The sequence below is a fragment of the Macrosteles quadrilineatus genome, unplaced genomic scaffold (assembly GCF_028750875.1).
Source record: "Macrosteles quadrilineatus isolate MER2022 unplaced genomic scaffold, UCM_ALF_1.0 Scaffold_4__1_contigs__length_99947679, whole genome shotgun sequence".
Classification (NCBI taxonomy): Eukaryota; Metazoa; Arthropoda; class Insecta; order Hemiptera; family Cicadellidae; genus Macrosteles; species Macrosteles quadrilineatus.
The window spans coordinates 35,936,152-35,961,019 of record NW_026542597.1 but is presented as its reverse complement, the minus strand read 5'-3'; the positions used below and the strand labels follow the sequence as shown (position 1 = coordinate 35,961,019).

Here is a 24,868-nt window from a genome sequence, read left to right as displayed (position 1 = left end):
CTCAAGAAATACAGTACTATGTCAATTCATTTTTCTTATTTGGTAAAACATATCAAATTGTCCAGGCTTTCTCGATTTTTTACATTGCAATATGTACGAATGCAAATTAAAATCTAATATATAAAATTCTCGTGTCACAGTGTTTGTCTGCAAACTCCTCCGGAACGACTTCACCGATCGTTATGAAATTTGGTGTGTAAATTCTGTAGGTATGCGAATCGGTCGTAAACTATTTCCCGTTTCGAAATTCTTAAAAGGGCTCCGCCCCAGTGGCTCTGGAGTTTCCCATGTTAACCTTATGAGAAATGGAATTAATGAATCTTAACAGCTGTTTCAATTAAACAAGTTGGTTCTGTTCTATGATGTTCAATAGCATTAAAGTTACAAGGATTACCAACAGGGTGCAGCACTATTATTTCTTTTACATTTATGACAACAGCTAATCTGCAACCAAAAGGTGAGTGAGCGTAGCGAACGAACTTCAACCTGGAGGCGAGTTAGCGTAGCGAACGAGCTAACCTGAAGGCAAGTGAGCGCAGCGAACGAGCTCCAACCTAAAGGTGAGTGAGCGTAGCGAACGAGCTCCAACCCAAAGGTGAGTGAGTGTAGCGAACGAACTTCAACCTGGAGGCGAGTTAGCGTAGCGAACGAGCTAACCTTAAGGCAAGTGAGCGCAGCGAACGAGCTCCAACCTAAAGGTGAGTGAGCGTAGCGAACGAGCTCCAACCCAAAGGTGAGTGAGCGTAGCGAACGAACTTCAACCAGGACGTGATTGAGCGATGCGAACGAGATCATCTTGAAAATTAAACGTAACGGTACTTTCTTTCCATCGGTCTGTCTTAGGGGAAACCTATAACTTAGGCGATACGAAGTTCGCCGGGTCAGCTAGTAGTAAATATATAATTTCAACAAAATCTGTAAATATAGGCCTACCCAATGTTTTTTTTTTTTATTAAACTGAAAAATAAATAACAGCAATTAAATTATACAGCTGATCAAAATGTAAACAATTATGTTCTTCATAAGGATAAGATGGGAACTTTAACAGTCACCGGGGCAGAGCCCAAGAGGCTTTTTCAAAAATGTAAGATCAGTTTGCAAATCTACGTGACACGCTCTTTCCAATGAGACGTCAATGGATAAAATCGGTTAAGAAATGGCAGAGGAGTTCAACCGACAAAGTTTCATGTAAGCGTATTAATTATATAGACTAGTGAACCTGTGTGGCTCAATGCCCCGCAAAATAACATATGAATTTAGAAAACAAATTCATCGTGTTATATAGGCTATTGACTCGAAGTCGAAAATCAAATATACAGTAATAATAAAGCCTTATTTTTTAGCTGTATGTGTATTATATTTAGTAAATTAATAAGTGTCCAAGTTCAAGTTTATTATTGGGCAGTTATTTTTTAAAGATTTTTAAAACACATTTAACAAAACATTTTATCATATCAAACCAATAGGCCTATGTAGCACATTTTGAGGGTCATAAAAATGCTGCTTGAAGAAAACACTTTTTAAAAATAAACACTAAAAAAACAATATTTTTATCACAAAAGCACTTCCATGAATACTATGATTTTAGTCTTAAAGTTACAGGAAGATTACCCTGGTCACTTTTCAATTTTCCGTAATGAATATGCGTATCCTATTAAAAGATGTAGCCTTACTTAAAACAACATATAATATAGTTGCTCATGACTGAAATTGGTCTGGGTAAGAACAGTGCTGCTTTTTAATTAAAGTGCTTGTGCTGAAAATGCCAAAGATAACAGAAATTAGCATCTTTCCATTTTAAAAGGTAAGTTTGCTTCAGACGGGCACATTTTTATCCTCGAAATCAAAATATGTCCCCACTCACTTGTTCCAGTTAAGACTTTAAATTCTATTAAGTTGTTAACAATTCCGATCACATGAAGCCTTGTGCCATTAATGAGGCCCTTTTTGATGTATTAATATTCCCGATAAATACCTTTTATTATTAGTCTAATCTGTGTCTTGGCAATCCACTGACCTCTATATTTAAAAACTCTGTTGGATTTTCTAGATTGGTGTCTCCACCTTCGTCTTTTTTCGAGGACCCACTCTTCTTCCCCTTGGCATAGCCTACTGACAATTAATTACCTAACCTGTCAAGTTCATGTAGTAATTCATTAATACTGTTAGTTTATAAAGAAAATTAGATAAAAGCTACTTGACTTGGTGCTTTCATAACTGCAAACTCAAAATACACCCACAATTAAAAAAAGAATCAAGTTATTGATAAAAAACTATCATGTTTGTGTAACAACATTATTCACATGAAGTAGATAATTTGTTTGATTTGACGATCAGCTGTTTCGTTTCTAATGAATTAATAATAAATATAAAAGATTTGTGATTTTAAATACATAAATTATTATAGTAAAGTTTTCTAAATCATGGTAACTTATTCTCAATTAAATTTTACTATTCCCAGCATTAAAATAAAGTATTAAGATCCATTATGGGTAAACTTTAAGGTAAACAATCCTTGATTGAAATCTTACTAATATTATAAATGTGAAAGTTTAGATGTATGGATGTATGTTTGTGACAAGTGAACGCAAAAAATACTGGTCGGATCGGTCTGAAATTCCGCATGATGATAGCTCATATTCCCGATTAACATATAGGCATATTTTTTATCCCAAAAATCCTTCCGGGCTCCGCCCCAGTGGCTCTGGAGTTTCCCATGTTAACCTTATGAGAAATGGAATTAATGAATCTTAACAGCTGTTTCAATTAAACAAGTTGGTTCTGTTCTATGATGTTCAATAGCATTAAAGTTACAAGGATTACCAACAGGGTGCAGCACTATTATTTCTTTTACATTTATGACAACAGCAAATTTGCAACCAAAAGGTGAGTGAGCGTAGCGAACGAACTTCAACCTGGAGGCGAGTGAGCGTAGCGAACGAGCTAACCTGAAGGCAAGTGAGCGTAGCGAACGAGCTAACCTGAAGGAAAGTGAGCGCAGCGAACGAGCTCCAACCTAAAGGTGGGTGAGCGTAGCGAACGAACTTCAACCAGGACGTGATTGAGCCATGCAAACGAGATCATCTTGAAAATTAAGAAGTTAAACGGGGCAAAGCCCGCGGGTTACAGCTAGTGTAGTATACATTAACAGTCATAATTCACAGCAATTATTATTATGTAGTAGACTTTGACTATTTTCAAGTACCCTAACAAACATATGTTTCTGTAAATAAAAATTATCTCCCATGTTATCCTTATGGAGAAATACGAAACTTTGAAGGGCCCCAGGGCCTGACTCTCTAATTATTTCCCTAAAAAGAAAGTTTCCTGCACAACTTCACGTTACGCTCTTTACAATGACACCAAAAACATGTCAATCGGTTCAGTAGTTTCGGAGGAGTAATTGTCACAAAAAACCTGCTTGCGTATTAAATAAGTACTAGTGTACATGTTGCTCGAAATCGAGCAATCGCAAATAAGTTATTTAAAAACAAATAACTTATTTAAGAACAAATATAAGTCATAAATTCCGATGAGTTTAAAAGAGTCAACTCAAAGATTACGTAACTAATGATAATACTCACAACATACTTAACAGTTCAATATAATCAACATTTCTTGTAAATATTTTATCATTTCCAAAAGCTGATCTGGCTTTTAGTGTATTGTAGAAATGTTTCCCACTTATAGCCGCAATAGGTTGTCCATGTTGGTCTTTGTCAATGATAATTTAGTCTGCATGGTATCACTCATTGTCACCAGTAGGTTTGCAAATTTCAGTCTTTATTTTAATAGCACCAAATAACCACCTGATTTTCTGCATAACCTCTCTGTCACAATTTTACAATTGACATATGTTCTTCTCACTTTTAATTTCTGAAAACAGCTGGAGTTTCATAACAATGTTTGTTTCCCATGTTAATCTTATGGAGGAATACAAAACTTTAAAGGGCCCCAGGGCCTCACTCTCTAATTATTTTCCTAAAAAGAAAGTTTCCTGCACAACTTCACGTTACGCTCTTTCCAATGACACCAAAAACATGTCAATCGGTTCAGTAGTTTCAGAGGAGTAATTGTCACAAAAAACCTGCTTGCGTATTAAATAAGTATAGACTAGTGTACATGCTGCTCGAATTCGAGCAATTAGGATTTGCAAACCAACAACAATCATACTAAGCTATCCACGTTTCAACAAAAACACACCTACCTTCCCTGTAGCAGCAAACCTAGGAACTCATATTAAAATTAACTTAATGTTATTTAAATGGGAAAAATGACCACTTTCAGGGAATAGGCCTATGTTTGTAGAAATTAAACCAGGTAAATGGAAATATTGGTTTGCTGCAGATACACAATTTTAATAACAGCAATGATTGTACAATCTGAATTATTACTTATATCCATGAGTTTATCTAACAATTATTTCCTGTAAAATATTATTACAGCAGCTCAAAAATATTGGACAGACTCGGTCAACAAATGACGTAACTGAAAGAATCCCATACTAATGACATTAACATATAGTTTGGCAGTTCCATTTAATCAATGTTAAATGTTTACAATCGGGCGAGTGACATATTTCATTTATGTTTATGATCCATACCGTTCCTGTTCTAATAATCATGCAGTATTTAATATGTTTGGACCAGCTGTGTGGAATTGTGAAATCAAAATTAATTTAACAGTTAGTTCTGCTTGTTTACATTTTTAAATTTTGTGGGTTTGTTCTTTGTTACCATAGATACCATCAATAAATATTTCACTTTTAATTTCTGACAACAGCTGGAGTTCCATAACAAATTTTGTTTCCCATGTTAATCTTATGGATAAATACAAAACTTTAAAGGGCCCCAGGGCCTCACTCTCTAATTATTTCCCTAAAAAGAAAGTTTCCTGCACAATTTCACGTTACGCTCTTTTCAATGACACCAAAAACATGTCAATTGGTTCAGTAGTTTCGGAGGAGTAATTGTCACAAAAAACCTGCTTGCGTATTAAATAAGTACGAGAGGTCGTCCAGTGGTCGAAACTCGACCAAAAATATGTAATGTACTCACTTAACTATTTTCACCCCACACTGTAAATAAAACATGTGATTGGAGTTTCCTCCATTTGTTTTGATTTTCTGTTTATATTTCGTTGTTATTTCGTAACCAGCATAGCAACGCATAAGATCCATGTTAATTTTTTACAACTTTTAAACTTATTTTTTGTGCTTATCTTTGAGCCTATTTAAATTTATAAAGGGATTCTGCACACCTACAGGAAAATAGCTTTCCAACGGTATGCGTAGATTTTCCCTACGATGCACACGAGCTGAGAAAAAAGGTTTTAAAGAAACATGCTTGCCTATTAATATATAGATAGATAGATAGATTGTTATTTCATTTGCTTATTGTTCAACTTTTGAACAGGTTGTAAATTAAAAAAGTGAAAAAAGCTGTTTCAACTACACAAGTTGGTTCTATGATATTAAATATAATTAACAAATTATAAGGTTTGCCAACAGGGTGCAGCACTATTTTTTTTATTATTATTTTATTACTCTATCTAGTTTGAACAAATGAGCAACAAAAAGCTGTGAAAAATGAGGATTTCACTTTTATTTATTGTTTAGGTGCAGTAGAACATTATGGCTTTGGTAGATGATGAATTTGAATCTTATATAAAAAAACCGGATACTATAGCCATTGACTATATAACCACAACTGTTGTGGTTATATAGTCAATGCTATAGCATACTGTAAATTAAAAGAACAAAATTTTCTAAAACCGTGTCCTCTCCCATTGCTAACGCAAAGCACGAGTTTACCTGCAATAAGCATTTTATACTTATACACAAACCCCGTACGAAGGACGGGTACTCTGCTAATAAGGTATAAATCTGACAATTTTTAGGAAATATTTGAGTGAAAGTCTAATTGGGAATTTGCTTAGTCTTTGCAGGTTTGCTGCTGTAGGGTATTATTTCATAAGCTTGTATAGCTTATAGCATCTTGTATTGGAGCCCAAAAATATTTTTAGGCTCCCTCGAGGTGTTAGTGCCACTATGTTTCTTTTTAGCGAATTTCCCATATAGGGAATAAGCTATTACCGTAGTACTCATGGTAAGACCTGGACCCAGGACCGATTTATTTTTTCGTTTTGAGGTCCCTAGAGGCCAAAAACACCATCCGTTCAAATTCATATATATATATAATATAAATATATTTATATATGTCCGTTAGCACGATAACTCGAGCAAAAATGATCCGATATTGATGAAATTTGGTACAAACGTGTAAACCTACATTTATTCGAACGAGTTTGCGAACCAGCATGATCAGACTATGGGAACGGGGGTTTATGGGGGTTTTTATGGGGTAAAAATAGGTTTTTCCCATTTTTGACCCTAAAACACAAAATTTTACAATTTATTTTCACACCATTTTGTAGAGCATAAAGAAACAAATAATTTAGTATATTGAAGCGTTATTGTGCGCCTAATGGTTACGGAGAAAATTCCAAAAAACTGTAAATTTAAAATCCCCATGTTATTCTTATGGAGAATAAGTTTGCTTGTTTATGAACATATTTTGATCGAATTTGGAAAATACATTAATTTCTTACTAAACTATTATCATAAAAAACCCACCTTTTTACCCTCCCTGTTGCAGCAAACCTAAGTACTCGTTAAACTAATTCTATTCAAATAACTAGGGAATAAATATGATATTTTTAAGGAGGCATTTTGGTGTAAATCCAGGTACACCAAAATCCATCAGGCTAATGGAAATTCGCTTAGTCTGCAGGTTTGCTGCGGCGGGGGTATTTTAATATTTTAAATTGGATACCGAGAGTTTTATTTTGCAGGACAATAAGTTCCTAATCATAATAACACATTTTTTAAATCACTTTATTGTTATGTAACATGTATAAAACTTCTAAAGATGGTTCTTGTAATCAACACTTAATACTATAATATAAATTGTTAAATCATGTCTACGACTAGAATAGTGGTTATTTATTTTTAATTACAATCATGATTGTTACTCCAAATCATCAGAGATAGGTGGAAAATGAATGCCTTAACAAATTCTAGAAGTTTATGTATTATTACTCTGAGGTATAAAATTTAATTTTCCAATGGTTAAGACAAAGAGCACTTCATTTTTCAATAGTGTCCTATAGCATAATTTCAAATATGGAGCAGTCTAGGTTATTATTACTTAGTATTAACTTTGCACTATACAATAAAAAGGAATCAGGATTAAGTAAACTCTTCAAATTAATAACAATATAATACTAAGAGATAAAAGCTAAATATAAAAACAATTTTTAAAACTGAGCTATCTAAATAAATAGTCTGTAAAATATTATCTATGTACGTATGTCAGTGGTTGTAAGCTACAGGTTCATCTAAAACACAGTTTAGCATGTTAGAAGCAGAACAACCTACTTTACTACTACCGTGATTTGTTTATTAAGTTAATGTTTCCAATGTGTCTGTCTTACTTGACACATAAGCGTTCATTTCAGGTGCCTTTGTTGGTGACGTTTACAAATGAACAACTACAAAACAATACGATCTGAGCAAAAAATTAAATGTTTTAACGGTAATAAATCATTTGAATTGACACATGCCACTTAGCTATAGATATTTTTATGTTTGGATGCTAACTGAAACAATATGCTTAACTTGTACTTTTGTATACAGGTAGAAGAAAATATGTAATTTCGACCCTCCTGAGCCAAACGAAAATAGTATGCAGTATGGACTTTTATTTGAATTAATCTTTGTTATTGAGTTTTGAAATAAATAAACACATGTTAATCTAAAACACTGCAAAATCCAAACGTATGGTATCAGCTGGTATAAGGCACGGCCTACTGTAACTACAGGCCACAGCCTGGTAGAATTGGCAACGTCGCAAGTGGTGTTGTTTAGTGACAGACGTCCCATAAGATAACATGGCAGACAGGTGACATCAGCTCATTAATTCGCACTTTATTGATTTAAATTTAAATTTATGAAGATAAATTTATTAAAATATTGAAAATAAAACATGCAGAATTGAAAACCAAAACAATATGAATTAAAAATCTATATCTGTACATTTTTAAGCGGAGTCAATATTGTCATAGTCCAGTAACCAATCTTTCGTAAATACACAAATACCATTAGCTGCTTCCAAACAAAACAGCTGTTACAACACCACTTGCGACGTTGCCACTTCGAAGGCCGCAGCCTGGAGTTAAAGGCGGCCGTGTATAAGGCCATCAACTACTCTAAAGGCAAGTTTTAAACAGATGATAAAAATCTAAACTATATATTTTTAATTACACCATCACATCTGGCTGGTTTTAAATATCAAACCCATGTTCTGCTTCATCAAATTAAACTGGTAAATTAAACCCCTATACAGTTTATTAGGGTCTATTATTCATTCAGAATTTGAATGGTCCCACACAAAATGACGTTTATACTCCAGATGTCTCTTTGTTTAGGCAGATTTTCCAAAGGGTGGAGGAGGAGAATACTTGACCATATCCAAGCTGACGTCCCACAACTTCTTTGCAAGTTCATCGTCTCTTCCCATGGACGTGGTCTTGGCTACTTGGCAGTCACTGTGGAAAAGAGTTTTTCTATAGAGAATAAGTAAACAAAACTTTCACAAGTAACAAGTATTATTTTGCACCTTTATTATATTGTTGTTTCAATTAAAACAAATCTATGATCCATCTAAGGGGAGCGAGCTGGCGTAGTGGTTAGAGCGCGGGACTTCAGTCCCTGAGGTCCCGGGTTCGATCCCCGCCAAGTCACCAATGGATTTTATCCAAGTGATAATGCCGCAACCCCTAGGTCTAGCCTGAAGTAATGTGAAAAACAATCCCAGGCTCGTTTTTCACATTACTCGTCCTAGGACAAAAAAAAAATCTAAGGGGTTTTGCGACAGGTAGGAGATCCGTAGTTTTCTTGGTTGATTTTGTTCAATCACAAATGTCTTTTTCTACAGTCACCCGACAAAGTTGGCTTCCTTGTACTGTTTATAGTACAGAAAGCTGCTAATTGCTGCATATTTATACTTTGTCGTACGGTTTATACTTAGGCGCACATCAAGATTCCAACAAAACAACACAAAACAGCGTGGTCCTATTATGCACGTAATCCGTGTACGCTTGGAAATAGGTTGGCAACACTTCAAGATAATAATACTATGAGCAGCTGATTGACTATTATAACTACGATTTAACCTGTCATTACGTGTTAATAGTTTATTTCTTATTTCGGTATTTCTAAACTATCTGGACTTTTCTTTTAAACGTTTTTAAAACATTCCTACAATCTTAATAAACAAGAAAATACCTTGAAAGCATTTTTTTAGGCGCGGAAACCACTGCAAATTACAATATATACGGAACTATTTTCTCAAGTCGCGGAGCACATTATTTTGCTTGCCGAGGAAAAAATAGCGGAGTGATACGGACCGGGGACTACTTTCTCTAGGGCACCTATTTGTGTTGCCAGCTGAACCTAAAAACGTGTTGTATAGTGTTTAAAAGACTAATTATTTATATGCTTTATAGTGACTGTAGGAAAAGATAATGTGTAACACGAGTGCAAAAGGCCTTTGCTGCACTCAAGATCATTCCGCCATTTCTGCTCTCGTGTGCAGCAAAGTGCCACTTTGCTCACTAGTTAAACAAATAACTATTAAAAATCATAAAAAAATGGAACATATGGGTGGAGGAAGAGTGAATAGGTCCTTGAGTTATATATTGTACATCTTCAATACATTCAGAAGAAGTCCCCATAGAACTGTTGAACAATGCACTGCCAATAAATCCCAAAACAACATTTTAAAAGATTTCCAACCAATGAAATGTGATTAAAAACTAAAAAAGAAAAATAATAATAACTGTTCCATATAATCGTTCAACAATATGTCACAAAGTACCAAAATAAATAATAAACTAACTGTCAATAAATCTTGAGACTAACTCTTGACAAATATTTCAACAATGAACTGCTGTGATACATTTTTCAACAGACTTCAGCAATCAAGAACTTAAACAATGGTCAATGGTTTTTTAAATAATGAACTGTCGATAGCTCCTTTGAGAAATAATTATCACTAAACCTTTTCAACAATGGACTGTTAACAGTGTTTTCGATTTGTGGTGAACTCGGCGGATCGGAGTTCCAGTACCTCCTCTTTTGTACTGTATGTGGTATAAATACAGTATATACCTTGTGGTATGATTACCTTTTTGTATGTGGTATAAATAGGTACAACCACGTTAAATAGGATACGGCTTAAAATACCCACTTTGTATGGTCGCCATTACAAAGAAAAGTATTAAACGTATTAAAGTTCTGCCCCTCAATTTTTACAAATCGATCACTAACTGTTAGTAAAACTTTCAATTCCTCTTGACTAAGCTAAGCGAGTGTGAAACTTTTAGGAAACTTAAATTTAAAATGAGGCATGGGACTCGCAAAATCTTTAAACAATGAACTGTGAAATCTTTCAACAATGTACTTACTCGTAGTACAGGCCAGACTCTTGAGCGAGTGACTCCTCTAAGGCACAATACAAAGTTGTCTGAGCTCCTTGTAGTGGGCTCTTCATAAACATTCCTCCGAAGTTATGGAAAAACCACCTGGCTCCGGGAAAAATAGTCTTGTCCAAATGTCTGCTGAGCTCCGTATCCACCACTCCGGGATGGAGACTGTACGCGGTCACACCAGTGTCTAGAACAGATCCGGAGTTTACTGTATCTGGAAGTATCTTTGGACTGATAAAATTTTCTCACAAAAACAACTAGATTTCTGTTATAAATTTTGTGTCAAGTAATCATTCAGATTTCATTGTTTATCAAATGTTGAACACAGTCTGTGTATTCAGACATCATAGACGTGTTTTGTGAGAGATGTTAGGGAACAGTTCAAACACTGTTGATAAAACGTCAAACTCTTTAGATTATTTCTGAAATTATTAATAACACAATTTTTTAGTATCTAAACCACACTAAGCCATTTTGCAATAGCATTTTGTATGAAAACTACCTAAACACTTGTAAGAGAAAGCGGTTTAAGCCCGTCAAACTTCAAGCTTTTTGTAGACTTTTTGGGGATCGTACCCGACCCTCCCACATTACCAAATCATCTATGAGCAGGGCTGCTTTAACAAGAGGTTTTAGATTTGTTGGGACTCGGAAGAGCAAGGAAGAGAAAAGTTTTGCCCGCAAAGAAGGGGGGGAGGGTCGCATAGCGCATCTCATGCGAACCACGGGCCTTAGGGGGGCTGAATTGAGTGAAAATTTAAAAACGTACGTTTTCATGTCCCTGGCCTTTTACTTCGTAGATACTGGATTTGTAGTTTATTATTTTGTGTTTTAATATTTTTTGGGACGGGGGCAACATGTTACACACATTTATTTGGTTTTAAATAGGTTCTAGGTATTTTTTTTCGTATTTTTAAAGTCTCGAAATTCACGACCATGACGTGTCCCTAGGGTACATTTTCAAACTTTCACGCTGTTTGTAGACTAATTATTCATGCCAAAATATATAAAGCCATATTTTTATGTCATCAATGGTTATTAAACTTACAAAAAAGGAGCATATTATAATTTTATTGTCATTGCAAACTGACTACTATGACAAAATAAGTCTGTCCCTCGATTTAGCGTCACGACCATTTGGGAAAAATGTTCTACTTTGGAGCACGACAGTGGCAAGCCTGGCGTCGATGGAGTCAGTTGGTTTTAGAGACTAGTTCGGGGTGTACGTCAGGATTGTAGTGCCGGTCGTTTCGAGTTGAAAGGAGGAATTACAAGATTAATAAAGGAAAGATTGTGTTTTTTGTAATTTTGGTGTGTCCATGACCGTACGAAGTCATTTGATGAAGTAGACATGGTGTTAATTTTTGTTTATAAGATATTTCAATTGCTAGATTAATCTAGAAGTCCACTTTGTATCTTCAAACATGAGGTGCAGGGCTACCGCCAGAACAGAGCCAAATAACACGTAATTTCACGACCATCGTGGGTTTTTTCACGACCAATCCAGCCTTATGGATTATAGTGTGTTTGGTTGTGACAATAACTTTAATATAATTATAAATTGAACAGTTTAGTTCAATTGAAACACATATTTTTATTATAACTAACAGTATAATTGAAGGATTGTTAAGAAAGATTTAGATTATTTCAGAAAATTCACGACCGTACCGCTTGTCCCTGACCATCACGTTTATGATTTCTATCATAAAAATTTCAAAAATTAAAATATTGTCATATTTCAATGTTTTATACACAAAAGAAGCACACCTCTATACAAACATAACGATTTTTCGGGTCTCAGGTAAGTTTTTTTTTCGGAGTTATACAAACTTAAAAAGATTTTATTGGGTTTTTTTTCAATTTTTAGAGTTTTTTTATTTTTTTCTAGAAAGACCAAATATGCCAAAAGCTCAGTGACCTTTTTATTGTATAATGGTCATAAAAGTAAGTTAGTTTATAGCAAAACATAGTTATAAAAATAATATTAACTATTTTTAATATTCGTTTAAACGTCTTTTATGGTCGTGACAGGATTTTGTGTTTTTCCACTAAAGATGCTCTTTTAAAAAAAAATTAGCAAAGATATTGCGTTACCATGGACATTTTATGAAACTTAAAATGTTAATAAAATAAAAATAATAATAAAAGTTTTGAAAAAAGGCGAAACAAATTTGCAAAGTGCTTTTCCTGAAAACGTACGTTTTTAAATGTTCACTCAATTATGTAATAAGATAAATTCATACTAGCTGCTATCCCCGGCCCTGTCGTTGCGGTATTGGTGTTCCCTCAAAGTGACGTCAGCAGTTAGTGACATCAAACGGCACCTGAGAAATCTTCCGTGTGCCGTTTCGCTCAACGCGTTTCGTTGAATTAAAAAATAAATAAAAGCAATTACATTATACAGCTGATCAAAATGTAAACAATTATGTTCTTCATAAGGATAAGATGGGAACTTTAACAGTCACCGGGGCAGAGCCCAAGAGGTTTTTTCAAAAATGTAAGATCAGTTTGCAAATCTACGTGACACGCTCTTTCCAATGAGACGTCAATGGATAAAATCGGTTAAGAAATGGCGGAGGAGTTCAACCGACAAAGTTTCATGTAGCGTATTAATTATATAGATCTAAAACTGGCTACTTATGGGTGAAATGTCTACTTCACGTGCAGTGTATCCAGTCAAAGCTATTAATTTTATTGATACCTTTCAACCGCCTGGCCAGCTCTCTTGTAAATAGGATGTTTGCCATTTTACTTCTTGCATAAGATTTCTGTGGGGTGTAGAACCCACAGTTCTCCATGTTTATATCATCAAAATACATTGAGCGACCTGAAAAATAATATCTTTGGTATTATATGTTGCAATAGAATTCTATTTATTATTAATACAATTCTCTATAAAGCTGTAATAAAAATAATGTAATAAAAATAAAAAAAGTAAATACAAATTAAGTTGTAAATAAATATCAAAAAGCAAAATAGGTAGAATGTGTGTTAAATATATTTGTCCTCTATTTTTACAATTTTAATGATTTACTATTTTGAATGATGATTAGGCAGATTATACCTGCACTACTCGCACTGAAGACCCAAAATGCTAACAACTAGGTTAGCAACAGACTTTGATACGCTTTTTATTAGGATTAAAGCTGTGAGAGATACTTTTCATCTTACTCCCAACTACTCTCAAGAGTTAAAAAAATCACAACATACACAAAATATGCGCCATGGATGCGACGTTCACTATCCTAGCAGGCGCTGAACTGATTATCTTTGGGAGCAGGATCAACGTGAAGAGGAAGTGGCCGAGATGGTTGGTGGCGAATTGCAACTCGTATCCATCTTCTGTCACACTGCGAGGACACATCATCACTCCTGCAACAGTATACTTCATGATGCAAGGAGTATAAAAAGCCACTTAAGCTAACATCAACATCACAGAAGTTCCTAGTCATTTGCCAAAAACCAAAAACGCTTGTAACACACATAAGATGGGTCTGCTCACTCTTCACACATTTTCAAAACGGGTTGCTTTGGACTTTTTGAGGCAGTTAGGCAAAGAATTAGACAAACAGTAGAACTGATTACGGGACATGGCCGATTCAGAAATCATCTGTAACGTAGGTATGGGTTTGCATGATGGCGTACCCCTTTGTAAGACATGTGGTAGGTCAGAGGAAACAGCAGATTGTCTGCTCTTTGACTGTGAAGAAGGATAACTCTTGGTAATCTGGTAAGAGTAAATCACCTTCCCTAGGAGAAATTATTTGAAAGACTGCAAGCATTTATCAGCTGCTTGGATGAAGGTCTTTCAATAAAAAAATTTGGGAGCACAATAGTTCGACAAATTCAGATGAAGTGATAAGCTTTTTATAAGGTGTGCATCATAATGATTTCACTATCTGATTAAACATACAGCCATATGTGTAACTCACTCACTGACTCATCAGGTATACAAATTCTAACACACTTCTAGAAGAGCAAAGGATCTGAAATTTCTGACGAATGTAGGTCTTTGTCCAAAACCACCCAGAAAGCTCCCAAAAAGGCATTATTTCTTCATTTTAACCCCCCAAAAATTCAAAATTTAAGAACCTACCCCTCCTCATCTCTTACAATAGTGGGATAATTGGAAATAATTATCGTGTTTATAACAAAATTTACAAAATGAAATTATATAGGTAGTTTTTTACTATATACTTATATATATATATGAGCCCAATCTTTGTCCCGAAGATTTCAATCTCCCCCCCTTTATCCCCGGAAAGGGCATAATAATAGGACCTACAATAGTGTTACATCACTCTTACTCTTATTATTGCCATTTTATTGCTACACTTAATCTTATAAGGATCGCTTTCAATAAATTTAAATTTTCATTGCTCCAACCCCATATCAGGACCTTTAACTGTCAAGAAATCTTTACTATTCCATTGAAATAACCCTACAAGAGTATGCTTTTCATCTGCCAAGTTATTATTCGTTTTTAACACAGGAAAAGGGTTCCTGGACATATCATGTCCTCCAAGTCCCCCACCATCTGTGTCTCATCATCCCCCACCATAAAAGGAGGCCTGGGGGGCAAGCCAGAAGCAAGTCATGTATAACCTGCATTGTTAATGAGGAGGTGAATGTTCTTTTCTTCGTCCAGTATCTTCTGAGCACATTGCCTCACGGAGTTGAGGGACGAGAGGTCCAGATGGCAAACTGAGATCTCCCCGGCACCTTCTTTGTCTTTAGACTGTTGCAGCACCCACTCACGAGCTGTCTCTGCCTTTGACACGTCCCTACACGCCATCACCACCCGAGCACCTGGAAGTAAGACAATAGTTGTATACTGAGATCTCCTTGAAACCTCGCAGAGACTCCAGCAGCACCCAATCTCCTTAAAGCTCCATTTTATTCAAGATAACTCTCAAATGATTTGTCCAAGCCAGTGTTTTTAATTACTCAATTCATAAAATTTAGGCGGTTTTAGGGGAAGAAATCTATTTTCTCCACGTCTTGATCCTACCATAAAAATCGCTCAACAGCTGAGACTTGTCAAAACTTCAATGAGCTGCAACATACATTAAGCTGACCAAAGTGGTTAAAAAACTTCCCCTCAAACCGCCTAAATTTTGTGAACAAAACAAAAAATAAATGAAATTTGGAGTTTCTGGCAAGACTTGTTAGCCAGCTATGTTTTATACCCATTGCAAGTTTGGAATGGTCTGATGCTCTGACATTTATGTGTATTAAATTTATAACCTTAATGAATAACAAGCAAGAATTACAGTTGTTACAAAAGTTGGAATATATTTTTCCAACTTTAAATATAACTATTAAATATAAACATAATAACTATTAAATATAAACGTAACAAAATCACACAAAGTTTATCACTACTATTAATGAACTTTTACGCTCAGAATATATAGTATTTCTTAGAACTAACTAGTTGAATATTCTATCAATACTGTAGTCAACAAATTGACCTCATTAGAAGTTCAGACTCTCAAAAGAGCAATCTATCAAACTTTCCATCGTTAGATAGAACAATATAATGACTTCTTCAATAATAACTGCCTGTTCTGCATATGTAGATACCGACCTCGCAGGTAGAGATCGAGGACTGTGTATTTGCCGATGCCGGTGTTACATCCGGTGATCACTGCTGTCTTGCCTTCCAGCCGAACCTTGCTGGAGCACTTCCCGTTCCAGAACCAACCCATCGTGTCTCCCGGGTATCTGAGGAATGGATTAAAACAGTTAAACCAACAGTATTCTTCAAACACTACTATATTAATATATTACTTATATTCCCCCTAGTGGAAGACATCAATAGAAATCAATAGAAAAAATCTATTGATATCACTAGATGCTTAGTGATATCAATAGATGTTCATGGATATCATTACAAGTAAATACAAACAAATAGACATCACTGAAAACTTAGTCAATACATATCACTAGACATCTATAAACATAAAATATATCAATAAAGATCATTAGAGCAAACAAATCGTTCATTGATATCAATAGAGAATATTTTTTTAATATGTTAGATGTAAATATAAATCAATAGACATCAATACGGGTAAATAAAATTCAAAATATCTCTAAAATGTATCACATATGAGCATTATGGATTATACAAAATATCAATGTAAAGTGGTTAAATAAACAGTACCGTAATAAAAATGTTATTTTTTGAAAAAAGGAAAAACTCTAGTTTTAGGTCATAGACGTTAGCTGAGGTACCTAAAACTCAATATAATTTAAAAATATATCTTTTTAAAATTGTTGTAAAACAGTTACAACCTGTATTAAATCTTATTTTTTAAACTGCCAAAAACTGATTGCTAAACAATTTTAAAATTGTTGTAAAACAGTTTACAACTTGTATTAAAACAAATTTTTTTAAACTTCAAAAAACTGATCGTAAAACAATTTTAAAATTGTTGTAAAACAGTTACAGCTCGTATTGAAACTTATTTTTTTCAACTGCAAAAAACTTATTGTTAAACATTTTTTAAATTGTTTCAATCTTATATCAACATTGTTGTAATATGAAGTTTAAATCAAAATGTTTTAAAATTGTTATACAACAATTGTAATACAGCTTTCGACAACTTTTAACAATTTCTTTCTTAATGGGTTATTGTTAGGGATAAAAATCACTCACAAATTCATCATTGAATTCCTTTTTTCTAGAAATCAATAAAAATAAATTGTATTGACACTATTCACATCACCCAAGTAGCAAGAAAACAGTTTGAACTGGTAATAAAACAGTTATGAAACATGTTAAAGCATAATTACATGCATAGGTACATGCTTGAAATGACACAAATGCCATTGAAAAATCTTTAAGTTTAATTATGAGGCCTAACACAGCCTCTCGCATTCAAGGTGGCTATCATTACTCAGCCAATCATGAAGCGTCCGTGGCGTAATGGCTTAGACAGCCGGCTACCATGCTGGAGTCCCAGGTTCAAATCACGGGAGCACCAAGAGCTATTTGACAAGAATTTTTTACTTTTTCATTTTTATTTTATTTTTAGTGCATAGTAGATGTGATTCAATGTGTTGAAACAAATTAAAAATTGTTTTTTAACAAGCTACAAATTATTTTCAATTAAGCTAATGACTCGGATCCTATATTTACTTGTATTGATATGTATTGATGTGTATTGATGTGTATTGGCCCAAATACACATACGTATCAATACGTATCAATATACAATTTTTGTATTGATATATATTGATCTCTTCCACTAGGGCGTTACCTTAAAAAGTAAAAACAAAATAAGCAGATGTTGATATTACAGTTGAGATCAATTTCAAGCAATGCCTTGTAATGAAAAAAGATCCTATTGGAGACTAAGGTACAGCGTTTGTGTTTTGTGTACTATTCGATTTGTTTAAATGTCTGTGTGAATTCCTGATTTCTGGATCAGAAAGAACTATCCTCTGACCGCGGATCGGTTTGGACACACGTTGTGTGCATTCATGACACGTCAAACGGTTCCAAATCCGCTTACGAGGATGTGATCCGCTAACTTTCCTGAGGATTGATTGTATAGCTTCTCTCCCTTTCGGAGGTCTTCAACGTTTCATTCTTAATCTTGTAAATTAACCTTGAAAACATTTAACAGTAATATGTATGTAAACCTAACTGAATATAACTATTCTTTAAAAACTAAACTATTCCATCGTTTAGTCCAAACTAACCAGTACAGTTATTTTTGTTTACTCGTAAATCAAAATGATGACAGTAAGATAATCTGTATCAGCTATTTTTGTTAACTTCAGCTACACAAAGGTATTGACAATAACAATGGGCACTTTCAAGGGCTGTAGGGCAGTAACTGGATTTTCCCCAGCCTTTGTGACCAACTCCAATTGATTTCTCGTGGCCAAATATCCCGTATCAACAAAAAAAGGAAAAAGTCCTCGGCCTGAAAACATTTGCTTGTACATGCACTTGTTTCAGATTATAGTATTATTGCCACGGATAGTAATTTTATACGGTAAAATAGTTTTATACGTTAAAATAGTTTTCGCAATATCTAACACTGAACAGCTGCATTTGAGAAACTTCTTTCTAAAGTAGGTGAGGCTCCTTAACTGTCTTCCTAAAAGGCTTAAAAGTCTGGAAAGTTCCCATCCATTCAAAACCAAACTGAAGCGTGACTTGATAAGTCAAGGGTTGATGAGTACACTGCCCACCCGTGACTTGATAAGTCAAGGGTTGATGAGTACACTGCGCACCCGTGACTTGATAAGTCAAGGGTTGATGAGTACACTGCGCACCCGTGACTTGATAAGTCAAGGGTTGATGAGTACACTGCCCACCCGTGACTTGATAAGTCAAGGGTTGATGAGTACACTGCGCACCGCACCGTTGGGCACAGTACAGTACATTCCCTAGGGGTTAGAGTTAAATGTTTTAAGGCTTTGCTGATAAATGTACAATGTTTTGTAGTTTTCTTCCGTTTCTTTTATATAACTTTTATATACAGTGTCATTTGATAAAAATGTATCCTCTATGTAATCTTTTGTACTGTAAATATTAGAACATTTATGCTACACAATGCAATAATAATTGTCATAAGCAATGGATTAATAAATAACTAAATAAACGTTTCCTATTGCTAGTGTTTTTAACAACACTACTTACCTCCAGAAAATAATGGTACATTTTGTTTTTAACCGATACATTTTAAGATGTGGTGCACTTCTCAGGTATACAACTAAAAGCTCAGTTCGGTATCAAACAATTTATTTTTTTATTGGTATCTTTAAATTACCTTTTAGGCCAGTCAAATCGTACATAAAAAGAGGCTAAAATCGCAAAGCGTGATGTATTGCTGCATTTTTAATATGTTGTTGGGACCCGTTAGGGTAACTCAAAACCAAGTTTGCAGCTTCGATATCCCTGTGCTCCCTGCGTAAAAAGTAAAATATTACAAAATTAATGTATTTTTAAAAGTTTTTGGTTTATAACTTATTAACAGTGCATTTTTCTTAATACTACTCAAATGAAATAATTAAAGTACATAAAATTTCCAACAATTTAAGCATAGTTTCATTTTTGTGTGTCAAATAGTTTTTGAGAAATGATTTTTCAAATATTACAAATTTTTTAAGTAATTACCATAATTTACATTTTTCCTGGGTTGGACCCACAAAAACTGTGTAATACCCATATTATGGCAGAATTCTTATAACTGCTTTTGTAGTAAATGTTATTGGCTTTCGTTTTATCACAAAGCTATGTCTCTACCTCCAACACTTTTCTGAAAACTATACAAAAAATAATTTATGAATATCACGATTTTTTCATTTAACGAGCTTAATTGTTTTTACAACATGTGTAAGTTATTAAGAGATAAAAAAATTTTACTATGTTTTGGCAAATTTTTTAAAAATATAATATAAATTTGTGTAAAAACAACTTACAGTAAATATTACCACCGCAGAAAATGATAAAATATATCGGTCTCGGCACTAAGCCTTACCGTACCACCTATGGTAATAGCTACTTCCTATCAGTAAGTAAAAAATAAGAATATGTTAAATTAGTGTTTTATTTCTATTATACTTGTTTTCTTTATGTTAAGTTTTAGATATAGTTTTTGACGCCATTCCATGTACTGATTTATGTACAATATGAAATAAACACTATTTGATTTGATTTGAACACAATCGTTGCGTCTACTACTACGGTATATAATTTTTTTGCTGTTTCAAATATGTATATGATGCATTTTAACTACAATAGTACAGGTTCTACATCAATAAGACTCATGCTGATTGCTGATGTACTTTTTCCCGCAGCATCTTTTCCGAGAGCCTGAAAGACGACCTCCTGTTGTGTCAACCTTGTTCACTGATTAAAAGGACAGGACGTCACTTGCAGGATTTTGTTTTAAACTAAAATGGAAAAATGACTTTGTTAAGTTAAAATGGCAAAAGATAAGCTGTGTTTTGATCTGCTATTTATATCTATAGGGTGAATATTATTGATTTTGTACTGTATTGAAATTGGTCCCGGGTCCAGGTCTTACCATGAGTACTACGGTAATAGATCATTCCCTATATAGGAAATTTGCTAAAACCTTATAATTTTGTTTATTTCGATGTAAAAAAAATGTCATTATTTATACACATCCAGGACTGATTTACTTTTTCAACTTCAAATTCCCAGAGGTCAAAACGCCTTCCATTCAAGTTTATGTAAATGTGTGTGTATGTCCATCAGCACATGAACTAGAGTAAAACTCATCCGATTTTGATTAAATTAAAAGCAAATGTTATGAACCAGTATGATCGTACTAAAGGGTACGGGGTTTTATGGGATTAAAATAGGTTTCCCCATTCTCACCCTAAAAACTCCTCCTAGGAAGCTGGAGAAAAGTACCTAATTGCTTTGTATGGTGACAACACATTCCACGATGAATTCGAAAACCTTCGGTTCCGCCTGTTTGTAAAGGCAGCAGCCTGCGCTAAGGTAAACTTATCACGCTTGCCCACCCCCAAGATGCAGCTTCCTTCCACTAATTTCGAGCATACCACCAAGTGCAAAAATGGTTAGGGATTGAAAAGGATCCCACAGAGTGGGGTTGGTCAAATAGCACAGCAGGATTGGTTCCAGTGACAACAACATGCAGTCCAGCTCCATCCAACCTTCTGAAACTAGTTTCATGTAGGTGCAAAAAGGGATGCAAGGGTGCTTGCACATGTTGGAAGGTCGGGATAAAGTGTTTACCATTATGTACTCCTTGCTCTGCTAAGAACTGCCAAAATGTCACATTACCATTTATTGAAGAGGATGAAGATGACCCTGACGATAATGTGTCTTTTCCCGAAGATTTTGAATCAGGAAACATTTCTAATACCTTGCCTTCAGTGTCGAAAAAGCCAAAATATTAATTATAAGAATGTTTTGTCATTATTTATCTTTAAATATAACTTTTAATCTTAAATATGTTTTCCTTATTTCGTTTGTATCACTTAATGGTTGGGGACATTATTTAAACTCATTAAATAAAAAAAATCGTGATATTCATAAATTATTATTTGTATAGTTTTCAGACAAGTGTTGAAGGTACAGACTTGGCTTTATGATAAAACGAAAGCCAATAACATTTACTACAAAAGCAGTTTTTAAGAATTCTGCCATAATATGGGTATTACACAATTTTTGTGGGTCCAATCCAGGAAAAATGTAAATTATGGTAATTACTTTAAACAATTTGTAATATTTGAAAAATCATTTCTCAAAAACTATTTGACACACAAAAATGAAACTATGCTTAAATTGTTGGAAATTTTATGTACTTTAGTTATTACATTTGAGTAGTATTAAGAAAAATGCACTGTTAATGAGTTATAAACTAAAAACTCAAAAAAATACATTAATTTTGTAATATTTTACTTATTACGCAGGGAGCACAGGGATCTCGAAGCTGCAAACTTGGTTTTGAGTTACCCTAACGGGTCCCAACAACATATTAAAAATGCAGCAATACATCACGCTTTGCGATTTTATTGTCCAATTTGACTGGCCTATTTTTGTCCTCTCTGTTTTTATCACAGTGCAATGCAGGCGATTTTTTATTCCTCATATAATCGACCTTATATTTATTGCAAATCTATATTTACTAGGTTTTAATAGGAGTTTTCTTTTATGACAATAAGAAGTAAAAATTATATTGTTTTTTCTTTATAGCTCTTTCTTTTATCAATTTGTTGTGTATTATTTGTTCTACAAGTGGTGCCTCTCAAATCTGAAGAGTGCTGATAACATTCCAAGCTTATATTTATGGAACCAGATGCTGTTTCTCAATGGGCTAACAATTAATCTTACTAATATTATAAATGTGAAAGTTTGTGTGTTTGTTTGTTTGTTTGAAGTTCAATCACGCATAATCCACTGGACGGATTGGGCTGAAATTTGGCATGATGATAGCTTACATTCCCGATTAACATATAGGCATATTCTTATCTCAAAAATCCTTTCGGGCTCCGCCCCAGTGGCTCTGTAATTCCCCATGTTAACCTTATGAGTATTCATATTTAAAGGGAATTAAAGAATTTAGTCAGCTGTTTCAACTAAAAAAGGTGGTTCTATGATATGGAAAAGCATTAAAAAGTTATAAGATTTACCAACAGGGTGCAGCACTATATTTTTTTTGCATTTATGAAAACAGCTTATTTGAACTAAGCAGCAACAAACAACTGTGATACGCAATGCGAACTGTCAAAGTAGGATTGTTTACAGTTAAGTTTATGTTTTTCATTTTATGAATAATTTGTGATATTTTGCGAATTGTTGATAATATATTTTTCTCTATTGTTTAGGTGAAGTGGTAGAACATTATGGCTATGGTAGAAGTGTAATACTATAGAATACTGTAAATTTAAAAAAGCAAATTTTATAAAACTGTGTCCTCCCTTATTGCAAACGCAAAGCTTGAGTAGAACTGCAATAAGCATTTTATACTTATATTCCAACCCCTACAAAGGACGGGTACTCTGCTAGTCATTCTATAAAACTAAAGTTGGCTGACTCTTATAATAAAAATGTAAAAGAATTGTGATTCAATATTCAAAACTGGGGAAGATTTAATTAATTTTGCATCTGTCTTTTAATTTTATTTTACCTTCCATCCATATTGAACTTGACAAATACCATGCAATAATTGTATTGTGTGAAAGCAATTAAAATTTACTACTGGCCATATACAACACGCAAGCCGAGCTAAATACCAGTACAAATGGGAAATGGAAGTTTAAAACTAATTATTTTCAGGAAGGTTGTTCCGAGGTTTATTGTTTGGCTTTAATTACATGATGGTTTCTTGAAATGAGATTCTTGCTGCAAGACTTGTTGAAGCCGAGAGTTTGTAATCGAAAACCGACCACAGGAAGAGAAGAAATATGATATGTTACATGACCTTCAAGCTCAAATGACAATATCAAAATCTTCTCTCTTATAAACCTGTTATTTATTGTAGAGGTGATCAAAACTTTAAACATTAAACATTTAAAACTTTAAACTTAAACTACACTCGTACTACTTAAACTTGTAGTTTAAACTTTAAATAGCTGTTTTAGAATCCTTTTTGTTTCTGAAAAAAGTGTTCTAATACTTTTGTGTGAAATATTTCAACACTTTCAATCATGATAGTTAAAATATCAATGATTCATGAAACATGAAACTGTTCATATTGTATCAAAGACCAGTACCATCAGTACTCCCTATGCAAAAATGTTTATATTTTGATAATTTAGTTTTTAAATGTAATATTTTATTTAGTAAGTAAATATATAAATTTGTTATAATTTTAACTTCTTAATTTATAATAAAAGAAACCAAGAAACCCATCCAGTAGCAACTAAAAAACTTACTTTTTATAGAAAAATAAGGTTTGACCTTTTATAAAATTTAATTTTGATTGCATGGAATAGGAAAGTAGTAACAATTACAGAATCAAGACTATTTGAAGGGGAAAAGAGGCAAATTTCTCAGGTTATGACGTCAATTCCGTTTAAATTTCTTAAGCGATCATCTAGCCTCTTCCCTATTATTACCTTACTGTGACTGTGAGGTTGTATGAATAAATAAACCATGGACTGGAAGGAAATATTTAACTTTCAGCAAAAAGAGAGAAAAACAGATTCCGTGTTATGAAAGAATTAAATTGGTGTAATTTTATTATTTAAACAGTTAGTTCTTATTATCTTTTACTTTTTTATCGATTAATTAGGTAGGAAGAGACATGATTTTTGGTTAGTTATTGTAATTAATTTTAAGGCTAGTTAGATTTAAAAGCAGGAATGAAAAAAATAATTCATGACATAACTTAAGACAATTTAAAATTACAAATTCTGTATACTTTCTCCTCATCCTCTTCTATACACAGTATAGAGAAAGTATTGTTTTCCTTTAAATTTTCATGTTTGCGTTTTGGGTTCCATTTTGGGTTCCCCTGAACCCAAAATAGTGGTTGTCTGTGTGTGTGTGTCTGTTTTGTCTTTGGTTGTGTACAGAGCTACACACCTGTTGTCCAATTTTGATTAAATTTGGTAGGTACTATAATCACAGATAATAGAACCCTATTACTATCCATAAGATCCATGGTATATCTTTAATGCATCTTTTTAATTTTTTTGAAATTTTTATTTTTATTGTGATTTACTCATTAAAACCCATAAAATTACGGTAAAATAAGATTTTAAAAAACAGCCATACTTATTTATAAACATTTTGTACATTCCTTTTAACTCACAAAATGGTACAACCATGTTGCCACTATTGCTTTAAAAGTAA

The 24,868-nt window shown here is 33.7% G+C and overlaps 1 protein-coding gene across 2 annotated transcripts in view; it reads right to left on the bottom strand.

The window, feature by feature from the left end:
• Positions 1–6,871: 6,871 nt before the first annotated feature.
• LOC128993201 (retinol dehydrogenase 11-like) overlaps positions 6,872–24,868 on the bottom strand; it is a 31,035-nt gene continuing 13,038 nt past the window's right edge. For both annotated transcript variants that reach the window (XM_054416965.1, XM_054416966.1), the window contains exons 2-7: positions 16,139–16,275; positions 15,154–15,357; positions 13,759–13,920; positions 13,250–13,375; positions 10,528–10,735; positions 6,872–8,607 (exon numbers count right to left, since the gene is read on the bottom strand). In XM_054416965.1, the coding sequence (XP_054272940.1) occupies positions 8,484–8,607; positions 10,528–10,735; positions 13,250–13,375; positions 13,759–13,920; positions 15,154–15,357; positions 16,139–16,259 (945 nt within the window). In that variant the 5' untranslated portion in view covers positions 16,260–16,275 and the 3' untranslated portion in view covers positions 6,872–8,483. The remainder of the gene's footprint in view (positions 8,608–10,527; positions 10,736–13,249; positions 13,376–13,758; positions 13,921–15,153; positions 15,358–16,138; positions 16,276–24,868) is intronic.